The 21,713-nt window shown below is 31.5% G+C and overlaps 1 protein-coding gene across 1 annotated transcript in view; it reads left to right on the top strand.

The window, feature by feature from the left end:
* The window catches only part of LOC129223410 (anoctamin-8-like), a 64,280-nt gene that overhangs the window by 18,005 nt on the left and 24,562 nt on the right, over positions 1–21,713 (top strand). Inside the window, exons 7-10 of the mRNA XM_054858046.1 lie at positions 3,145–3,297; positions 4,587–4,722; positions 9,394–9,449; positions 15,876–15,950. Of these exons, the coding sequence (XP_054714021.1) occupies positions 3,145–3,297; positions 4,587–4,722; positions 9,394–9,449; positions 15,876–15,950 (420 nt within the window). The remainder of the gene's footprint in view (positions 1–3,144; positions 3,298–4,586; positions 4,723–9,393; positions 9,450–15,875; positions 15,951–21,713) is intronic.

Raw genomic sequence — 21,713 nt, 5'->3', positions numbered from 1 at the left:
CAGCTATAACTATTTAATGAAAAATAAATTGATCGGTAAGGTTTTTACAGAGTTTAGACGGAACTTCAAAATTTTGTATACATACGTCAGAGATTTTCTATGTGACTTCCTTTAGTTTCACAGACAACATCTAAGCGGTAGTCCATTTCACTCCATACATTCTGAGGCATTCGTTAAGTAATCGATGCAAGCACATTAAAAATGTGTACGTTCAGTTCTTCAATTGTGCTGAGCAAGGGAAGCACAAACAACTTGTCGAAAATAAATTTTGAAGTTCTGTCTACATTCTGTGAAAATCTTACTGATCAATTTTTTCTCATTAAATAGTTGTAGCCATTTGTAATTGCTATATTCATTTTGACTCGCCCTGTATTTTAAAATGCAATATTTCCATCAGAAAATTATAAATTCTGTATTAGCTTTAACTTTTAATTAACTAAACATATCAATTATAAATAGCAATAATGTATTCATGATTAAGAAGCAATGTATTCTGATTCATTGAAGCTGTTAGTTCAATTAATCAGAATGTCATCTCCAACTATTCTAGAAGAAAAATTTTAGGTGCATTTTTTAAAGATGATAATCTTTTATTGCATACAAATATGAACACATGAAAATTATTATTATTTGTTACTTAAACACAGGCAAACAATTCTATGAAATCTTTGAAATCAAATTTTTGTTTTACTCTTGAAGCAAATTAGAGCTGAAGAATTTCATTAGTCTAGGGGGTGTGATGATAGTGAAGATTCCTACCTTGCTTATATTATTCAAAATAGCTTGAGGCTTGCTGCAATTTCAAGGCATTTTAGAAATAAAATCAAATATTCTACTCTCATTTTTTTTCTTAACTTTCTTTCAAAGACTGGAGTGTCAATCTTAGTGAAAAACATGAAGTGCAATGAAGAATATACAAATGTGGTTCATTCTTTTAACATTAAATTGTCCTATTTTTGAATTTATGTTTTAAATAGGGACAGCTTTTGCACCTGCCTTGTCTAGTGGTCAGACAAGGTTCGTACGGGTCATGGAAATCCTGGAAAGTCACGGAAAAAAAATAAACAAATTTCAGACCTGGAAAAGTCATGGAAAATTAATATTTTCATGAAAGTCATGGAAATTTATTTCAAGTCATGGAAAAATGTCTTGGGCAGTAAGAAAGCAACAATTACCAAAAGAGCGCTAGAAAATTGAATGATTTAGTAATATTGCATATAAATTGAACGATCTCAAAAACAAATCCGAGTTTTGGAATCCAATTTCATCCGTTTTAAAATGAAGACTTTAGTCAGGCAATAGAACATAGAAATAGGGGAATTCTAATACTCTAAAACAGTAGTGCCCAACATATAGCTCACAAAACGGATCCTTTTAGCCAGCTGGAATAGCTGGTTTGGAAAAATGCATTTACTGTAAAAAGTGGCTTTACTTTAATGAACGAATAGGCTGTCCAGTTACATGAGTGATTAGATGCACTATTGACATCAAAGGGCAGTGATTTTATGAAGTAAATTTATTATTTTAAACTTATTCAATTTTTATCCCATTCATTACTATTCTGTCCTATTTATTAAATATTTATTAGACATTTAAACATCAGTGTATTGCATTCATTATATTTTTATTTTACTTAAATTTATATGATGAAGACAAATAAGAATAATTTATTACTTTCAGCAGTATGCACTGATATTTTTTTCAGTCACAAGTAAGTGCTCCAATTAGGTAATGGCACTCATGTAAAAGGTTTTCTAATGCCCATTTCCGAAAAAATTGGCAAGTTTGACATTAAATAGTACTATTGTCTTCATGTAACAAGGTCATGAAAATTTTTATGAAGTTATGAAAAAGTCTTGGAAAAGTCATGGAATTTTTTTTATCCAAATTGGGTATGAACCCTGTCAGAGAAGTCTGCCTGTGACAGGAAGGTCCAAGTTCGAATCCCGACTCAGACATACTTTCTCTCTCCTGTCCTTGTCCTTTCTTAGTGTGAATGTGTTATGCTATGAATGGTTGCCTACCCTATGAGCGGGTCCTTATGGCATGTGTGTACTGTGGACTTTACACCAAATTATGGTATAGTTGGGAAAGTGAAGCAGCACACTCCAAATTGCCAGCCTAGCTGGCACACAACAACAATTGATTTCTTCAATTTTTGGGACTGATTGTTAAACTGAAAACAACATTTCATGCTTCTGAACATATTAATTTAAGAAGAAAAAAAACCTTTGTGCATAAAAAGTAAAATAAAAAATAACGTCAAAAAGCACAAATTGCAGATTACTGCAGACAAGTGTTTCGGCGTTATAAGAAATGCCTTTTTCAATGCAAATGTAATGAGCTTATGGATGGAAAGACATCCAACAAAAGCTAAGAGCCTGATAAACAGCTTGAAAAGTAAAAATAGCAGATTAACCAAACAACAATGAGAAAATTATAAACCAATAAAGAACCTATAGGGATGCAAACAAATAGCGAGAGCTTTCTTACAGGTAGGATACGAGAGAAAGAAGAAATTCGATTGGACGTAGGTTAAACCTCAAAAAGTTGAAACAAAAAAAAGTTGACTGTGGGTAACCGTGAATAAGAGAAGAAAAAGCTGAATGGAAGAAAAAATACCAAGAAATGGAACAAACCAAAAACAAAAATGTTCAAAAAAAGAAAAAATAATAGAAGAGAAGGGGGAAATGTCACTGGCATTAGACAAACAAGGTTAAAATTTAAAAAAAAAAGCAAGGAAGATAGAATTGAGTGGGAAAAAAAATGTGCAAAATAAAAAAAATGAATGTGAAAGGGACAATACTATAAATATGGAAACCAGACAGTATAAAAAAATGGAATAGCTTTAATATCATTAACTAAGTTTGAAACTGTTCCTCAAACTTTGGAAGTATTCCGAAAATTCCAAAATAAGAATGAGTAATCATAGTTTGATAAAATTTTAAAATATAAATAATTAGTATTCTCTAAAATCAGTCTAAGAATTATTTATATGACTCAGGTATTTTTATTTATTTATTATAAACTGATTAAATGTTCCTAAATATTTCACTGTTTGTTAACTTTATTTTGGAAGTAACAGTATAATACTGTTCTGTGATTGTATGCATTGTTTTTTATTCTGTTCATATATAATTTTAGGGGCCATTGGCTATTAGTCCAATTACTGGAAGAATGGAGCCAACATATCCAGCTTGGAAACGTAATTTATTCAGATACTGTGTCAGCTTGCCTGTTATTGCTTTTTGTTTACTAATCGTTTTCCTAGTTATGTTTCTAATATTTGAGTTACAAGTAAGTAATGTTATTTGTTTGCTATTTTATATTTTCTTGGTTTTCTTATAAAAAATCAATCTATAAGTAATTTTTATATAACATTTTTAAAACAAAATAAGAGCTGAAAACAAAGTTTATCGACAACATCAGTTCTAAAGTATAGTAGAAAAGGAAAAGTTTTAAGCATGTAAAAAAATACTTTTTTTTTTTTCCAAAAAGAAATTCTTCTTTGTCCTTTAAATATAACCTACAAGTTGGAAATCATAGTAAAAGAAATTAACGTTATTTTATGAAACCATATCCTTGCCTCAGAGCAACAGTAAGATATCTCAGTGTTATTTCTGGGATTAGATATCTTACTGTTGCTCTGAGGCGATGATATGTGAATCATATTGTGCACAAGTTTATAGAGAAACTGGGCATAAGAAGGCATTGCTCTTTCAAAAGGTTTTTTTGTTTTTGGATGACTTTAAATAGCAATAATTAATATTACTCAAAACAAAAACTTATCCTCACAAGATCTCTGTTCTAAAACCCTCTGAATTAATTTTAATAATTTCCAACTACTAATTATATTTTTTAAATTGATTTACCATTTATTTGAGTAAAATAAAGCATCCATGTTTTGTACCTAAGAAACTCATGAAGGATTTATGTATACATTTTGACGCTTTCATGTAACAAGCCTTTAAAAAAGTTGTTCTAATCATAAAGAAAAGAAAAGTTACAATTACAGAACAAGAATAAAATTAAATATCTATTTTGAAACTTATTATGTCTACAATATAAAGAAAATAAAACCTTTCTTTGAATCATTAATATAAATAGAACTGAGTGGACACTCAACTATCAGTAGAAAAGAATGAGACACAACCTTTTTATCTACTGTAAAGATCAAATGACCAACCAAGCACAAACGTTATACTACTTAAACTTTTTGAAAATATTGTCATATTTAATATAATTGTTTATTTTTCAAATTGCTGTAACAGATCGCATGGATAGTATGAGCCCCTCCTCCCCCCCAAAAAAATGTTGGGGCACAAACAAAACACATTTTTTCATGAAAAGTTGAAATGGTATAATTATTTTTATGTGAAATATATCAATATAATGTGAAAGAGATATAATAATTTAACTGAAGTTATATATTTTTGTTAGATTTAAATTTTTTCTATTAAAGTGTTGGATGGTTAGGTGCACTATATGGCAGAAAAGTAAATTTTCAAAGTTTTCTTTTTTTTTTTTTTGTAGTTGTAAAAACATTAACCTTGCACGTTTCAAACTTTCTTAAATGTTTTCTGTAGACATGGTGGGATAGAATGATTGATTCCAGAGGCTTTCCATTTTGGATGACTCTATTTCCAAAGGTTCTTCTTGCTTTAGTCATCAATGTGTTCGATGGGGTGTATCATAGGATTGCTGTTTGGTTAAATGACAAAGGTAATTAATAAAAATATTTTTTGCTTTTAACTTAATCTTTTTTCTTTTTTTTTGCTTCCTTTTACAAAAAGGAAGTATTGTATTTGCGAGCAAATTTTCACCCCAAAATTGACCTTAATTTCCATTTTGCTCACCCCCAAATGAATGTTGAGTATTTTTTCAACCCGACCACACTGGATATGTGCCTAGGAACGTACAGACACCCGAAATATCCATTTTTTTCGGGTGTCTGTACGTTCCTAGGCACATATCCAGTGTGTTCGGAAGTCATGTGATGCACAACTTGTTTTTTTTTTCCAAGTTTCTAACTAACAGCATGGTAAACATAAAACTAAAGTTAACTTGCTGCAAGCTGTTAAGCCCAACTAGAACCAAAGTTAGTGTGTGTTTTTTAGTATTAGGTATGTATTTATGTTCTTTATTTATTTATTTATATTTTTTTATTTTATTTTATTTTATTTATTTCTTTGTAGTGATTAATTTTTGTTGAATTTTTTTAAGTTTAAATTGAAATGTTGGTGAATTGGACAGTGACAGCTTTAAATTAAATTTAAAGAAATAATACTATGTCTCATCTTAGTTTGAAAAAACAGGCTATTAATCATGTTTTTGTTTCTGCAACATTTATCTTATTAAAAAAGCGAAATGGAAAAAAAAAAGTTTTAATACCAAATTGCATCCACACTAGGGCTGAAGGATATACCGATATATCGTAATATATTGATACATATTTATTACCGTGGTAACAATATTCAGATTTCAATCTGTCTGATATAGCAAAGAACCGGAATTAACTAAGAACTAATTCAAATAGCGACTTAAATACATATTCATTCATTATTTTTTATTCTTAATGAATGAATAGAAGTTTTACGGATTTTCATGCCTTTTTGCGTTGAGCTGATCACGAGCAAAATTTTCGAGTATTTTCGTGCTTTGCAGAACAAAAAAATTGTATCTCACCAATTTTGGTTTTGTGGATCTGGAAAGCAGCACCGTGAGGTGTTGAAAGCCAACAGGGTTGCTGTTAGAGAATTCACTCGTTGCATTCAGATACTCAGAGAGAATCCAAAATAGACCTTTCTATGGGATGCATGGAGCTAAACTCGACCCTGAAGATTCTACAAGTACTTAATTTTTTTTTTTTTGGGAAGCTTGAACATAATAAAATTAATAACACTATCATAAATGTTTCTGAACACATAAATGCTTTTGAATGAAAATATCTGCAAATAATCCAGACCCACATGAAAGATGATTAAGTTTTTCTATATATTAATGTTTATGACTAACCAAACCTTTCTGAATGGTACAGAATTAATATATTAAAGAACAATATCACTTAATGTCAATAAAATATGTCAATCATGATATTAGCATGCTAACGTTCTTTTATTTTAAGTGTGCAAACAATTTTTTTTTTTTTTTTTTTGACATCTGCAACCTAGTCAAGAGAATGGATTTTTGAAATGTTTATGATATTTTATAATTTTTCTGCAATTTTTTCCCATAATTGATATCAATGAAAATAAATTTAGAGTAGTGTTTGTATGTTATTTGGAGTAGTGTTTATATGTTAAAAATAGGTTGGGAAAAGAAAGAACTCTTTTCCTTCTCACATTTTTAATGTTTTCAACTTAGACACGTAGTTGAAATTTTTCAAAAATTTTGTAATTTTTAGCGATTTAATTATTATTTTCTTTTTTCAATTTTTAAATCTTGTTTTTTACATTATTATTATGTTTTTTATATTATTCATTTCATATCTTCAAGATTGTATTTCGCCTAATACAGCAAAATTTGTTTTATCAGTTGAAATTATGGGGGGGGGGGAATCATGAATTAGTGTGGCAGATATTGCAAAGTTTAGGCCTCTTGCTGTTACTGTAGATGATGTAAAAAATAATAGGTTACAAGAGAATGTTTATAGAGGTTAGTCACAACTATTTAGATATATCCATTTTTGGTGCACTGGTTATCGCTCCAATGTAACTTACTGGTTTTCTGATGTTCAAGCGCTCATAGGACATTATTCTATCCAATCATGTAACACCATTCTAATTTTCTAGTTGTTTGTGAATCACCCGCCACAATTTTCATTTGTTGGGAAAGCTAATTGTGTGTTGCTTCATTCTGTATAATTTTTGCAAAAAAAAAATTATTTCTCCCAGCAAGTCATTCTAAAGTATTATTTTAAACATACAGTTGACTCTCTGAAAAATCGTCCTTAAGTAGAAATCGTCCTTAAATAGAATGCTTTTAAAACTAAAGTGGACCCTTTTGGACCTTGAAAAGCCGTTGTTTAATAGAGTGTCGTTAAACAGAGAGCCAACTGTAGTTGTGAAACTTCTTGTTTTTGAAACAACAAGTTATTTCTTTTGCAAACATAAATTTTCAGATATATTTGAAAGTTTTCTGTGGTAAGATAATGTTTTTGTTCTAAATATATGAATATTATTAGAACGAAAGTATTTGAAAAGTATGTATAAACTTTTTATTTTTTTAATGAATGACTACTATTTTAAAATGTATGTTTTGCATTTGTAATGGAATTAAATATATTATTGGATAAATTACAAGCCACAAATTAAGTCTTCATATCTTTTTTCTTGAAGAAAAAATACAAAGAAAGCAGAATATGATAAAAAATATATATATTTATATATAAGTTAACTAATTAAAATTTCCAATTTTACACGATTCTGAATTCCACTTTTAGCAGGTTAATTTTAATGCTTCTTTTATGTGTTAAGAAAGTCCCCCCCTCCCCCTTCTCATTCTAAAGATTATAAAACATTTCATTATTTCACTGTTATATATCTAAAACTGAAAATGCATTAAAATTTTTTTATTTCAATTAATTTCATTCATTACCTTGTTATATGCCAAGTAAATTAGGGGTATTTTTTATTGCTTCAATGTTTTCCTGCCCTTTCATTCATTATTCTCTTGACTGCAAATAAAATCAGTGTTGGTTGTAAAATTGTAAAAGGAATGCTCAAAACTGAATTATCTTGTTTTACAGAAAACTATAGACTGGAAGAAACTTTTCAAAATCACCTGATTATCAAATTAGTTCTGGTTGGTACTTAAGATAAAGCATTTATCAATTTTATCGCTTCTTAACGGTTAGCTAAACATTACTTTGAATTTTACCAGAATATTGCACTTTCCCCCCTATTATATATCTCTATATCCTCATCAAGCAAATAATAGAGCTTTCCTTCATGTACTGCTTTATTTTATACTGCATGTATTTATGCTTTCTGCTTTGGTGCATTTGGCTACATTTCCAATTCCTACTTTTGGTCTGAGCTGCAGCTTTAAGCATTTACATAATAGAATATATGTTTGCAACTAGCTGCCTACAGCGTCGGCCTCACACTGTGGTGCCGTCATGCTTACAGTCTATGAACTTGGCGAGCAATTGAAGAGATTCTGTTGCAATCAAGGCCTGATTACTGAATAGGCCAACTAGGCCTTGCCTAGGGGCCCCCAAATGGCTGAAATATTTTTAGTCAATGGCTAAAATTGTTTCAGTCAACGGAGGAAGTTAAAATGTGAATAAAGGGTTGCCCCAAAAAAGTATTTGGCCTAGGGTCCCTCGATATCTTAACTGGGCCCTGGGTGGCATCATTTTTGGCCAAGTTTGGTGAGAAGTTCTTCAATGATGCCAAGTTTCTGATATGTGGTGGAACTCAAGCCTTAGGTCAGGTGACATCTGTCATTTTTGGCCAAGTTTGGTGAGAAGTTCTTCAATGATGCCAAGTTTTTCTGATATGTGGTGGAACTCAAGCCTTAGGTCAGGTGACATCTGTGATGACATCATCCACCCAACAGCCAATCAAAACTAACCTATAGGCGGACATAGATGCACACACACATTACATACACATGATCAAATTTTAACTGTGTAGATATTAGTCATTGAGCAGAACTCTGTTTTAATTTATTTAATATTTTACATATTTTTTGCTTGACTGTAACATAAACATACATTTAAGTTAAAGTCACAAATAAAATAGTTATAAAACTCTCAATGTACATTTTTTATACAGTATAACTTTGATTTAATGATACCCAATTTAATGATTTTCTCAACGTAATGATACATTTCACTGGTCCGGGTTCGACTGTATTAAATGTTTATACTCCTTGATTTAATGATAACCTTTTCCAATCCCTTGACAGTTATACTGTACATGTATTTTTTGGCAAAATCTTTTATATTTACAGGGGGAAACTTTGGAACATATGTGCCATTCAAAAAGTAACCTTTTGAAATGAGTAATGTTTGATAAGCAAGCAAAAAATAACTATCTTTTAAATGTTAAACATTTCTGAGAAATTTAATTTAACTTAAAAAATATCTTTATAGATAAGCATTTTATGCTTGTACTGTTGCATGTGTTTCGCAGCTAAGCAAAATCAAAATTTATGTCCTTTTTTCTTTTTCACTATACTTTAATGTCAAAGAAGTTTTGAATGAAAGCTCTATCACTGCATAAAATGTTTCTTTTAATCAGCTAAAACCATTTTTTCAAGGTTTGGGTATTTTATTCACTATTTTGAGGCATGACTCTAAGCATTAAAGTCTTGCATTTTGGACCATATCTAGCAACAAAATCTTTCTATAAGTTTCTTTTTGCCTCTTTTTCTATGGCTTTCCAGAGAACTATAGGGGAGAAGAAGAATATGAAAACCATCTTGTAGCTAAAGAGTTATTGGTTAGTATCGTGTTTTAATTTTTGCTTGAGAACATATGTTTTGAACTGATGAATAGCTGCCTTGCTGCATGATTCCTGCAGTTTGAAGCCTTGGGTATAACCGTGCTTTTCTTTTTGTTCCTGGTTTTTTTCCTCCCATTTTTAAAGTTGATATTTCAGTACAGGAAAAGAGGGCACATATGAACTTTTTTTTAAAATTATTATTTCATTGTTTCACAAAAAGTATTTATTTCACTAAGTAAAAGTATCCAATTGTTTAAACAGTATTTTCTTCGTCTTATGCAGTTTCTTTTGAGATCATTTCTTTTCTTAATGGTATTTTTTAAAAACCTCTTCAATTGTTCACCTGTGCTCTCTTTAGGGGGCACATGTGAACTAGTTTGAAGAAAGTACAATCATCATATTTTCAAAGAAAAATAACTTTAATATGAAACAAATACATAGATACCAATTGCACATTGAAAGGTTTGTAGCATATGCTATGTAAATTCAAATTGTACGATAGTCAATAACAAAACAATTTTTCTCCAAATAACACTTCTGACAGAAAAGTTTTAAAGTTTGGCAACATTTTCTGATTTGCAGGGTATGGCGAAATAATTTTAGCAAAAAATTCAACATACACTATACAATACACTACATTGATGATATACAATAGAAAAAAGTAGACAGACAAAAAAAAAAAAAAAAAGCTACGCAGTACAGCAAATGTTTTTTTATATGAAAATCATCATTATTATTTACTGTTTTTAAGTTTTATTTCAAGTATAATTATGCTATTTTAAAAATGATTTTTAGCTTAAATTTTACTTAAAATAGTTTGCTTTTTTTATTTCATGTAATGTAACAATTCTATAATATAAAGTTGTTGACCAATCAAGGTAAAACACCAGTAGTGGCCAGTGCTTCAGTAGTGGCCACTTCAAGTTTACTTTTGTACTGGGGAGAAAAAAACGAACAATTATAATGTGTGTGTTTTTTTTGAAACTCAATGTAACTATCATATTGAATCCATTCTATTCATCAGTTATTTGAATTTAAAGTAAGTATTGTCAATACTTTGGATGGAGGAATGTCAGATGGCCACTACTGAAATTTTCAGATTTTGGAGTAGCCACTGCTGGATCAAATTGAGGTTTGAGGAAAAAAAGTAATTTAAATTGAACAAATTGAAATTCTGGTATTTTTAGAAATTGGGAAGATTTAGAAAGCTTTGAGCTATAAAACGCTCATTGAGTTTCAAGAGAGGCAATTAATATTGTAGACCGACAGTTTAAAAATAGACTTCAATGTGGCCACCTCTAGTGCGTTTTACGCCTTGAAGTGGCCACTACTGGTGTTTTACCTTATGTAGTTAAAAAAACTTTAAAAAATTATTTAAAGATTGACTATACAAAAAAGAAACTAGCAAAAATACTAGGGCTCGACCGATGGCATTTTTTGGCCGATGGGGCGATGCCGATTGTTGGCCGATTGTTCAAAGATGGCGGATGGCTGATTGCCCATTGTTTTTCTCCAAATGGCCGATGGCTAAAAAAAAAAATCTAACGAAAATAAATTGATAAGATTGTCAGGGATTTAAAGGATCATTTATTCATTTCACTTTACTTATTTTCTACGAATAAGGAATTGCAATCACAAAAAAAAAATCAGATTTCGACCTAAATTTCTATTTTACAATTACCCAATTTAAACTTCACAAGTTTTTTCGGCACATCTCTACATGCATATGTACCTAAGAACATATACATGATCGAAATATCCATTTTGAATACCTCCTCAGTTAATTATCGCCAGTTCTCTTGTGATGTCTTCATGCGCGTAAACTTGCGTCACTCAAAAACGTTATGAAATAGTAAGTTGAAAACTCATACGTACGTAGTATGATCTAAAAGTTCGAGAACAAGCTGTACGAAACCTTACCCTGAATAATTAACATTACCAAAACAGATCTATCTACAAAATAGTCACCTTGAACTACTATGTACTTCTGTCAACGTTCGTATAGCTCTTAGAAGCACTCTTGGCAGCCATTTTTCCTGACCTCCTGTAAGGCCTCTTGCGCTGTTGCTTTAACTTCATCGTGAGGAAGAAGGCGACTTTCATATTGAGGATGCACGGTTTGATTGGTCAATACCCTGATATGACAAACAAATAACATAATGTTTCGTCGGACGTCGCTCCGTGTGGCTTTTACCTGTTTACAGCAAAAGAGAAAAAAAACATTTCTGCATGGACGCCGCTTTCTTCCGTCAGTAGAAGATAAAGCTGCATCACAGATGGGTGCGAAAAATGGCTTCCAGGAGTGTTTCCAAAAGTTATATGAACACTGGCAGAAGTATATAGTCCCTCAAGTTGACAGTTTGAAGGTTGATGTGAATAAGTAATGTGAACTATCCTGGGTAAGGTTTTATACAGCTTGTCCCCGAACTTTTGGGCCGTACTACGTACAATCTGTATATGGTGTAGTTATACTTCTCCTTTTTTGACTGTTGTATGATGATAGAGAAAGAACAACAACCAAAAAAAAATGAAAGAAAGAAAAAAAAAGGAAGAAAAACAAAGACACTCTTTAATAACCTATTGATTTCTTTTTTAATTGAACATATAACTAAGATTTCAGTAACATTGTAATAATTTATGGCTTTAGGCACACTATACATAGTTAAAAAACTTTAAATCATGTTCTTTAATCACTCCAAAAAAAAAAAAATTAAGAATAAAGATATGAAACTGTCAACAAATTACGCAATTAATGTGGAAAGATTGCACATAGACATTTTTTAGTCAATAAAATTGAACAAAAAAGGTAACAGATAAACTACAATATTAAATCATACTAGGACTATTTTTATACTTATTTAAAATTTATGTATAGAAAATTTTGCATTTTTCATAAAAGTTATAACAGTGACATAAATTTTGCTGAAAAAAGAAATAGCCATGAAAAGAGTGAGATTCTTAAAACGCAGCTACAATAATCAAACTCAATATTTACTCCAAGTTAAAAATAACTGAATACATATACTACTTGATCTGATGTTTGCACTCATAATATTGAACAATTTGATTATTTATTCTTTTATTAAGCACTACAAACACGATCAAATTAATTTTTTTAATTTAATGATAATTTTAGGAAATTTTAAAAAATGCTTAATACAAAATCCATGATATTTTTCTATAACATATTATTAATAATGATGAAAACAAACACACACACTACTACTCACACATTCATGCCTGCACACAGACACAAACACGTATGCCTACACACACATACCCCCTACACACAAACTCCCCACACGCCTACATACAAACACTCGTGATTGCGGAAAAGCATAATTTGAATTCAAGAGGTCAAAATTCAAATTAATTTAATTTATTTATTTATTTATTTATTTTTTTGCTCATTCTATCCATTTCAATGACTAAAAGTAGTACTTTTGACTGAAGGAAACCACCCCATTGTGCGACAGGTCCCATAACCAAAGGGGCACCGTAGGAGTTACAAAAATGCTTATGATAAATGTTTTACAACTTCCGTGATAGAGAAATAGGACCCCAAAATGTTTTTCGACATCTTAAACTTGTAACTCCGCCGAAGTGATACAGAAAAGACTGCATTATTGTGATTCATATTACAAATATCGGAAATTTAAAAATTACCTCCAATTCAACGGGAATCTAACAAAATGACACAAAAACCGGTTTTGCCATCTCATATTTATTTCCATGGCCTCTATTTCGGCAATATATCACCAAATCATCGTAACTCTCATACGCTATTTTAGTTTTGCATTGAAAGAAGTAATTAATAGCCACAAAAAATGAGCAAATGGGCATTTTAGAACACCCGATCGAAAACAAAAAGGGAAGTGCACAACAGGAACGTACTCACACCCCACATGCGAAAATTTAACCTTAAACAGCTTACCATTTTTGAGTTATGACTTATGAGAGAGATATACGTACATCCAGCCGCAAGAAGCAACTCAATAATTAACTTGTTTGGTACCTGAATGCAGTATTAAAAACTCTTTCAGGGGTGACTAAAATAGAAATTCATACTGAAATTTAAGTAAATAATTTTATATAAAAGCAGTAACTTCCTTTACTTCGTGTTAAAAAGTAAATCAGCAAAGGTCTTTTTTTTTTTCGAAAACATCGGCCAGTTCCATTGGCTTTTCGATGTTTTTTAAGGCCGATGGGCCGATGTTTCTTGCAAGTTAGCATCGGCCGGCGATGCCGATGGCTAAATTGTTGAACCATTGGCGCCGATGCATCGGTCGAGTCCTAAAAAATACCCGGCGTTGCCTGGGTCGGTAATAATTGTGCAAAACAATCCTTACTTTCATTTGTTTTCTGTTTTAACTGAAAGAACTCAAAACACACCGCTTTGACGTGATTGAAAATCGAGCTTCTTCCTTACCCATAAAAGTAAAATAGCAATAAGTATAAAGAACGAAATAGTATTCAGTTAGAACCAAAAGAACGCCATTTAAGTATGTAAAAATTTGAAGAATTTCCAAAATATGATGTAACTAAAACAAAAATCACTAAAAAAACTGCACTTGATTTATTTAATTAAATAGTACACATACACCCAAAAAAACTCTCTACTATGTTTCAGTGTGCAAAAAATAGAGTTTCCAAATATTTAAAGGACTTTAAGTTCATGCTTGCTCCGTAGAAGCCTTGAAGCAAGGTATTGCAGTTGTAAGGCAACGAATTTTGGTAACAATGGGTTTTATATTTAATCATTTAATGGGGAAATTATGTGAAATTTACTGCTTTCTATCATACATAACGTTTTTAAACTAAGTTTTTTAGGAATAAATTATTGCCTAAGTTACTTCTTGATAATGTAGCTATCTGTGGTGAAAGAATTGTTAAAATCCGTCCAGTAGTTTTGAAGCTTACCCAGGACATCTTTACATACAGAAGTAGCCATTTATGTATATAGATTGAATGTTGACAAGGTTTTTTACTTTCCAAGTTGCAAGATCATACAGTAGAATTAATATTATGGACGGATGCATCTGAACTGTTCACATTTTTTACACTGTATGACTTATTTGCTAAAGTAAAGAATTTTTAATTGAATAATAAGAAAATATAGTCATCACTTACTCTTCATGTACATGCAATGGTTTGCATGTTGACAAGTTTTTTTGATAACTAAGTTGATTTTATTAGTTTAAGTTGTGCTTTTATTTAAAGAATTGGGTTAGGAAATTATATGCAACACATACTAACATAAAGAACTAGCTGTACCCGATGCGTATTGCTACGAAAACAAAAAAATACATCATTATACTGATTTTCATGACAATCGGTTGAACGGGGCAGAAGTTACTACTCTGCAGTGCCACCTGGTGGCGAGTGGCTTCAATGAGCATATTATGCACCTTCTCTGTGGAAAAATACATATATATAGCAATTTTCATAATAATCGGTCTAGGTATCAAGTGAAGCCGTGACTATACTCAAATTTTGTACTCACGCAGTTTGCAAGATCAATCAATCGCTAAAAATATCAAATAGAAAAAGTTTTAAACCCCCCGTTGCATGAAATGCCATAAAACAATAAAGAAAGAATTTATTCGCTAAACTCAAGAAAAATGGCAACAGCTAACTTCTTATCAATGAGATCTTTCACGCGAATTAATTTCTGCAGCCGATAATTTTATTCGTATTTATCCAATGGATTGTGACTTAAATTGGAATAAAAAAGGAACTATCGATCGGATTTTTTTCGAACTGGTCTATAAACATTCCCAGTACCAAAAATAACAAACGGTGAAAGTTTCAGCCAAATCTGCCGGGTAGTTTTTGAGTTCATGGATGACATACAGACAAACATTCATTTTTATATATAGATTTGCCACCCTAAAGATACAAAACAACTCTTTGCTCAAAAACATTTTACCAAGAAGTAGGACTAATACTACCATCAACTGAGATTTTGGCAAGATTTTTTACTTCAAATTATTGCACATAAACATATGTTCACATGTGCCTCCCTTTCCCTTGTATATAAATTTTTTAAAGTGATGTGTAATTAAAATGTTTTGAAGTTTAAAACTTATTTTATCCTTCTTACCTTATTTATGCTTGTTTATTACCAAATTCTGCCTTTGGGCCCAATTTTTTTTTTTTTTTTTTTTTTTTTCCTTTTTTGACAGTGTTTCAACAAATGCTTTTAGTTCTGCTTAAGTGTACTTAGCTGGTTTTTTTGTGTATCTGGTTCCTGGACAAGGCTTAATGTGTTTTTATTTTTTTTAATTCTAGCGTTAAACGCCACACTGAAACTTAATTTGAAATGAATAATATTTGTATTTAAAAAAAGAATTTAACAGGTTTTTTTTTTAACATTACATTTTTTGCAGCATAAAAACTAAAATACTTTATTTTTTTTTTCAGTTCCAGTTTGTAAATTCCTTTTTATCCTTGTTTTATATTGCATTTTATTTACAAGATATGGAAAAACTAAAAGAGGTATGTTATTAGTCTTTTTTCTGTCAATTCCATCCCCCCCCCCCCCCCTCAAATGTTTCATTCTAAAAAACAAATGCAGTGCATTTTACTAAAATTCTGGTGCATTAACGTAAAGAGTAACATTCTAGATGCAAATGTTACTTCAGTGCTTTTTGTAACTTTAAGATTCATTGTAGTACATAATAAAAATAATTAATTGAAATAGAATATTTCAGAACAGAAGGTCAGCTTTTTATTTATTTTTATTGTTTTTTTCTTGCAAAAAATTAAATTTAATTCTGTCTGTAGTTATTTTGTTTTTTTGTATACATGAAATGTAGTACTGATTAGTTGAGCTCAGTGTTTCTTTCAGACTTTTTACTCCGAAGAGGGAGGGAGGGAAAAGGGCGTGCTTAAGGGGGGCACTAAAAAGAGTTTGGAGGGGTCAAGGGTAAATTTAAGGAGTGGGACATGACCCCCCTCCTCTCCCCTCAAGAAATAAATTCCAAATTGGTAATTAACTTCAACTTGCGAAGTTACCTTCATGTTTGGCTTGCCTGCTCCTCCTCAAATAAATCCCTGTATGCATCCATGGGCTGGGGGAGGATATGATTTATAAAAAACACTCCTGGTTCTTATATCGTTCCCATAAAAATGTAACAGATCAAAGGACTGACAGTACTGCAATATCATGAAACAAGAAGTTCTGTCTAGAACTAGACGAGCCTACTTTCCCATATACCCATACTACTTTCTAGTACCTGATCAATATTCTCAAAAATAGCTAAAATCGCAAATTTTTTCAAACATATTTTTAAAATACTTTAAGCTGATTTCTAGGAATAAAATATTCCTCACTCATCTAAAATAATTAAATGCGTAAAAAAAAAGCAGAATCTTTTAAACAAAGCAGCTAATACACTTCTTTCCATTAAAAAAATCTTTAACAGCTTTCAAAACGAAAAATAATAATTAAAATTAATAAACTCATTAAAATTAATACATCATATCAAAAAAAAATCATTTCTTTTTCCCCTGTTGCCAAAAACAATTTTTAACTGAATTAATGCACTTACCAAAATAAATAAAAACAATAAAATGTCAACTTAAAGAAATAATTTTCATTGTCAAAAAAAAAAAAAAAATCGTCTGCGCATATCTTTATGTAGAAACATAAATGACTTCGAGTTTATTTGCCGAAAACTGATTACCTAAATTAAAACTTTAGCTTAAAAATAAAAACAAGTCAAATCAATAATAATTATTTCACAGTCAAAACCATAGCTGCGGAGTCAGAGTCAATCTCATTTTGGGGTAAAGGAGTCGGAGTCGAATATCTAAGAATCAGAGTCAGTCATTTGTCCTCCGTGTATAAATTTTTGCCAAAGCTACGAAGTCAGAGTCGAAGTCGGGGAGTCGGAGTCCGATTAATTGTCGGGCATATGAGTCGGAGTCGGATTTAAGTGTCCCTAAATTCTTGGAGTTGAAGTCTGGAGTTTGGCGTCAAGAGCTATTTCCAACAAAATTTGTTTGAAAAAAATCCGTCTTCAAGTACAGAATCTACATTGACTTTCAGTTTCCCTGTTGGCACTAATGTTAAGGGATTTGAACTGTTCAAAATTGAACGGAAAATTGTTCAAATCAAAAAGATATTTTATATACAAGTTTTTCATCAAAAGCTTTTTCCTACAAAGTTTGTTTGAAGCAAATTCGCCTCACAGATCGGAATTGCCTTGAATTTCCCCCGTAGGCGCTAATGTTAAGTTTTTTTGAACTGTTCAAAAGTGAACAAAAAATAGTTCAAATCAAAAAGTGAAATATGGGAATGAGGTGTCCTTGCCGAGATCTTTCGAACAAAAAAAAGTTTTTGAATCGGACTATTCATTCAAAAGTTATTAGGGGGAGACAGACAGACAGACAGGCCGACAGACATTTTTCCCCATCTCAATACCCTACTTTCCAATTTTTATTTTTTCAATATTTATTTAATTATTTTATTTATTTTTGATTTTTTTTTTGTTTTTTGCGATATTTTTAAGATGCATTAAGCCTTCTTTCATGCTTTTTTCTTTTTTTCTGACTTTTACTGGGAAAGTAGGCTAAAACGAAAATTTTTATTGGAAAATACGGGAAAAAAAATTTAATGAAAACATTTCTTAATCAATAAAATAAACACAAAATCACTCTAAGCAAGAAAAATATCAAGTTACATATTGACGGTCCTCCGTCACACTGTAAATGCATAAGAAACTTCTAAATTTTTAAAACATGCAACGAATCATAAATATTAGGGTGGGTCGAAAAACACTTTTTTTTAATTGTCAAATAAGCATGCAATGAGAAACTTTCTAGGGTGTTTTCTTTTATCTAAAATTTGAAAAATTGTTATGAGGGTAATGTAATGAGATCCCAAATTAGTTTCAGTTTATGATTTTGATTGCATGGTAAACAAAGACGTTGTGTAAGGACTGTTTAGTATTAAGTACATAGAGGTTTTTATTTAAAAAAACATATCATGTATGAAAGTTTTTTTTTTAAACAACTTCATTAAAATTTTGACAATGCTGTCAGGCTACGAAAACTTGGAGAATTACTTCTGGACACCCTTGTATATTACATATTTGAGTTAATTCTTTTATACAATTTTTAAAATGAACAGTACAATATTATCACGAGTGATTATTGTAAATAAATTTTTGAACTAAAGAAAAAAAATACATTAAACAAAATTTTTCCTCAATATTTTATTTTTGACTTTGATTTCGAAGATGATCACTAAAGACAGTAAAGACTTCTGTAGGGAGACTTAAACAAGTTCACATGTTAGAGTGCTTTAAGTTCTAGAGTGATTACAAAATAAATCTGTTCTTCAGAGAAAATCCGTGTGGATTTTCAAAAGTTTTCTAATTGGCTAAAAGTCTTATCGGCCTAAAAACTGTGAGATGACATAAAGGGGGGGGGGGGAGAGTAGCAAAATATGCTGAATTTTCAGATACTTTGGAAAAGAAGACATTTATGACACCATGTTATTTTCATATAAAAGAGAAACAAACATAGGCATTTCCATTACAACCCGCCAAAGATAACTCACAGCCCAATATCCCTTCCCTTCCGAAATATGCTGAATTTTCAGATACTTTCGAAAAGAAAACATTAATGACACCATGTTATTTTCATATAAAAGAGAAACAAACATAGGCATTTCCATTACAACCCGCCAAAGATAACTCACAGCCCAATATCCCTTCCTCTCCGTACAATGATCCTTATCCAGGACACTTTTGATTCCAGCGAAATGTACCATGACTCCATGAGTGCCCACAGAGTGACAGAGTACATGTCCTAAGGTTCTGATATGAACCTCACCAATGCATTGTGTGAATTAACAACTAGATAGATAATAGATAATATAGTTCAAACCACCTCATACCTACAACAACAGAAAGAAGTGGACAACAAACAAAAGAGGGTAAAAAAAGGGGGACACATATCTCAGCAAGGGTTTTTCCTTTCCTTCGACAATGACAAAATGAAGGCCACAGAAGCTGATGCTCTCCCCCCCTCCCTGCCCCTCACCGAATGATAAAGTTCTGAATTTTCTGTAATTTCCTTTTTTTTAAAAAAAAATCTTTACATAGTAAAGCAAGTGTAATTAAAATTTTCCCCGTGGGGAGGGGGCAGTTGGCCTCCCCCCCCCCCCCAGAGAGATGCCTGAAAGAAACAGTGGTTGAGCTATGACCTTGACATTGTTTTTCTGGACCTAGGAAATTTAGTGAAAAAGAAACATGTTACAGGCGCAGATTTGAGTCGGAATATTTTTGCAAAATCATTACAAAAGTAACCCAACTTAACTCAGCTTTAATTACCCTTCCTTATTACCCAAAACAGAGATAAACCGTCAAAGTCGTAGCTCAACTTTTGAAAGCCACACTCTTATCTTCTTATTCTTCTATATTTCACATAAAAACAGTACATTAAAGTTTAATCAGAGGTAAAAATTATTAAAGTCCTTGGATCGCAAGAGTCTTATCCTTCATTACCATATACATAAAAGTTAAATCAACAAAAAAAAAATTTAGCTTCAGTTTAGTTATTGTACAGAATATACTAATTGGTTAACATACATTGGGGATACATTACAATAGCATTACAGTCGACTCCCGCTACAACAAGATCCGACTTGCTCGAAATGGCTATAATGTGAGTTTTTTCACCAGTGAAGAATTTTAGACATAACGCGAATTCCTAGCCAGCAACACGAAAATCTTCGGAAGGGAATCACGGTTTACGTATCGGCTTCGTTATTGGCTACTAAAAATGTTTTTTCATTAATGGACTTTCATCTCGTTAGCATCACTGAGAGCGGAAATTCCCACACCGTACAAGTCTGATACATCACTTATACAAATAATTACTCCTCATTTTCCTCTTTTTTTCATTCTAAATGTGAAAGTTGTTGAAATATAATGACACCTAAGAGCACTGTTTCATCTTGTGAATATAGAGAGAGAAGAAGCGAAAGTTTCTGACAGTTAAAGAAAAGCTTTAGATTATGTGCTTGAACAAATGCGTTGAAAGGTAGCACAACAATTAGGTATAAGTGAATCTTCCATATGGGCATTTAAAAGTCAAGAAAATGAAGCCCATAAAAGTTCATCGAGTAGTACCTAAGTAAAATGTAAAAATTATGAAAATGGAAACTGTTCTTGTATTGTGAATTTAAGAAACCAGGAAGAGAGGTGTTGCATTGTCATAGATGAAAGGTTATAAAAGAACTAGGGAAGCAACTGTATTGTGTATTTAAAAATATATAAGAATAACGGTTTGATCATGTAGCATAAATCATCATATTCACTTTTTGAAGTTACAAACATCATTACTGGATACACTGTACAGTAAAACTATAGTGCATTTACATGAAATACACTGCCAGCTCAATCAATTCCAGCCGAGGACTGCAGTTTCATGCTTATTAGCACTCATCTGCCCTGCATAGGAGTGATTGAGCTGGAGGTGGAAAACCTCACCTCCACCTTTTCTACAGCTCAATCACTCCTATGCCGGGCGGTTGAGTGCTAATAAACATGAAACTGCAGTCCTCGGCTGGAATTGACTGAGCTGGCGGTGTATTTCAGGTATTTCTGCCTTAGCCCTGGCTATAGGACGGTAACTTACTGAATATAGTGCATTTATTTTTCTTACTACATGCTGTATGCTCTGTTCTGGTTTATTGTATGTCTTTCTTGTCCATTGATAATTGATTTTGTGCATCATAGCAGCATTTTATGTTGAATAAAACATTCTTTTTAAATTTAACATACAAACAAAAATTATATTGTATAGTTAAGAAATGGTTTTTTAGCAATTTGAGGTGGTGTTTACAAGTGTCTAAAATAATTGGGTATGTTTATAAAAGTTTTTACGCATACCCTTTTCCATAACGCGAAATTTTGACTTACGCGAGGGGTCTTGAAACGCATCCCTCGCGTAAGTTGTGACTCGACTGTAGTTGGTTTTTATAAAATGCTGTCACTTTTTGTTAAATATCTGAGTCAGTTCAAGTCATTTGTTTTGTGTAACTTATATTTTGTAGAGTCTGAAGCTCAGTTTTGAAACATTAATAGGGTTTGCAAAAGATGGGATTGCGCGATTTTCCCAATATTTCCCAAAATCCCTCTAAACATTTTGGTCATAATGGAAAATTTGACTCCAGATCTATCCCTAGTGTGAACCTATTCCACTATTTCTTATTTTACTTAAAAATGTCATTGTTAAAAATAATCC

The sequence above is a fragment of the Uloborus diversus genome, chromosome 1, assembly GCF_026930045.1.
Source record: "Uloborus diversus isolate 005 chromosome 1, Udiv.v.3.1, whole genome shotgun sequence".
Lineage (NCBI taxonomy): Eukaryota > Metazoa > Arthropoda > Arachnida > Araneae > Uloboridae > Uloborus > Uloborus diversus.
This window is presented reverse-complemented; position numbering and strand designations above follow the sequence as displayed.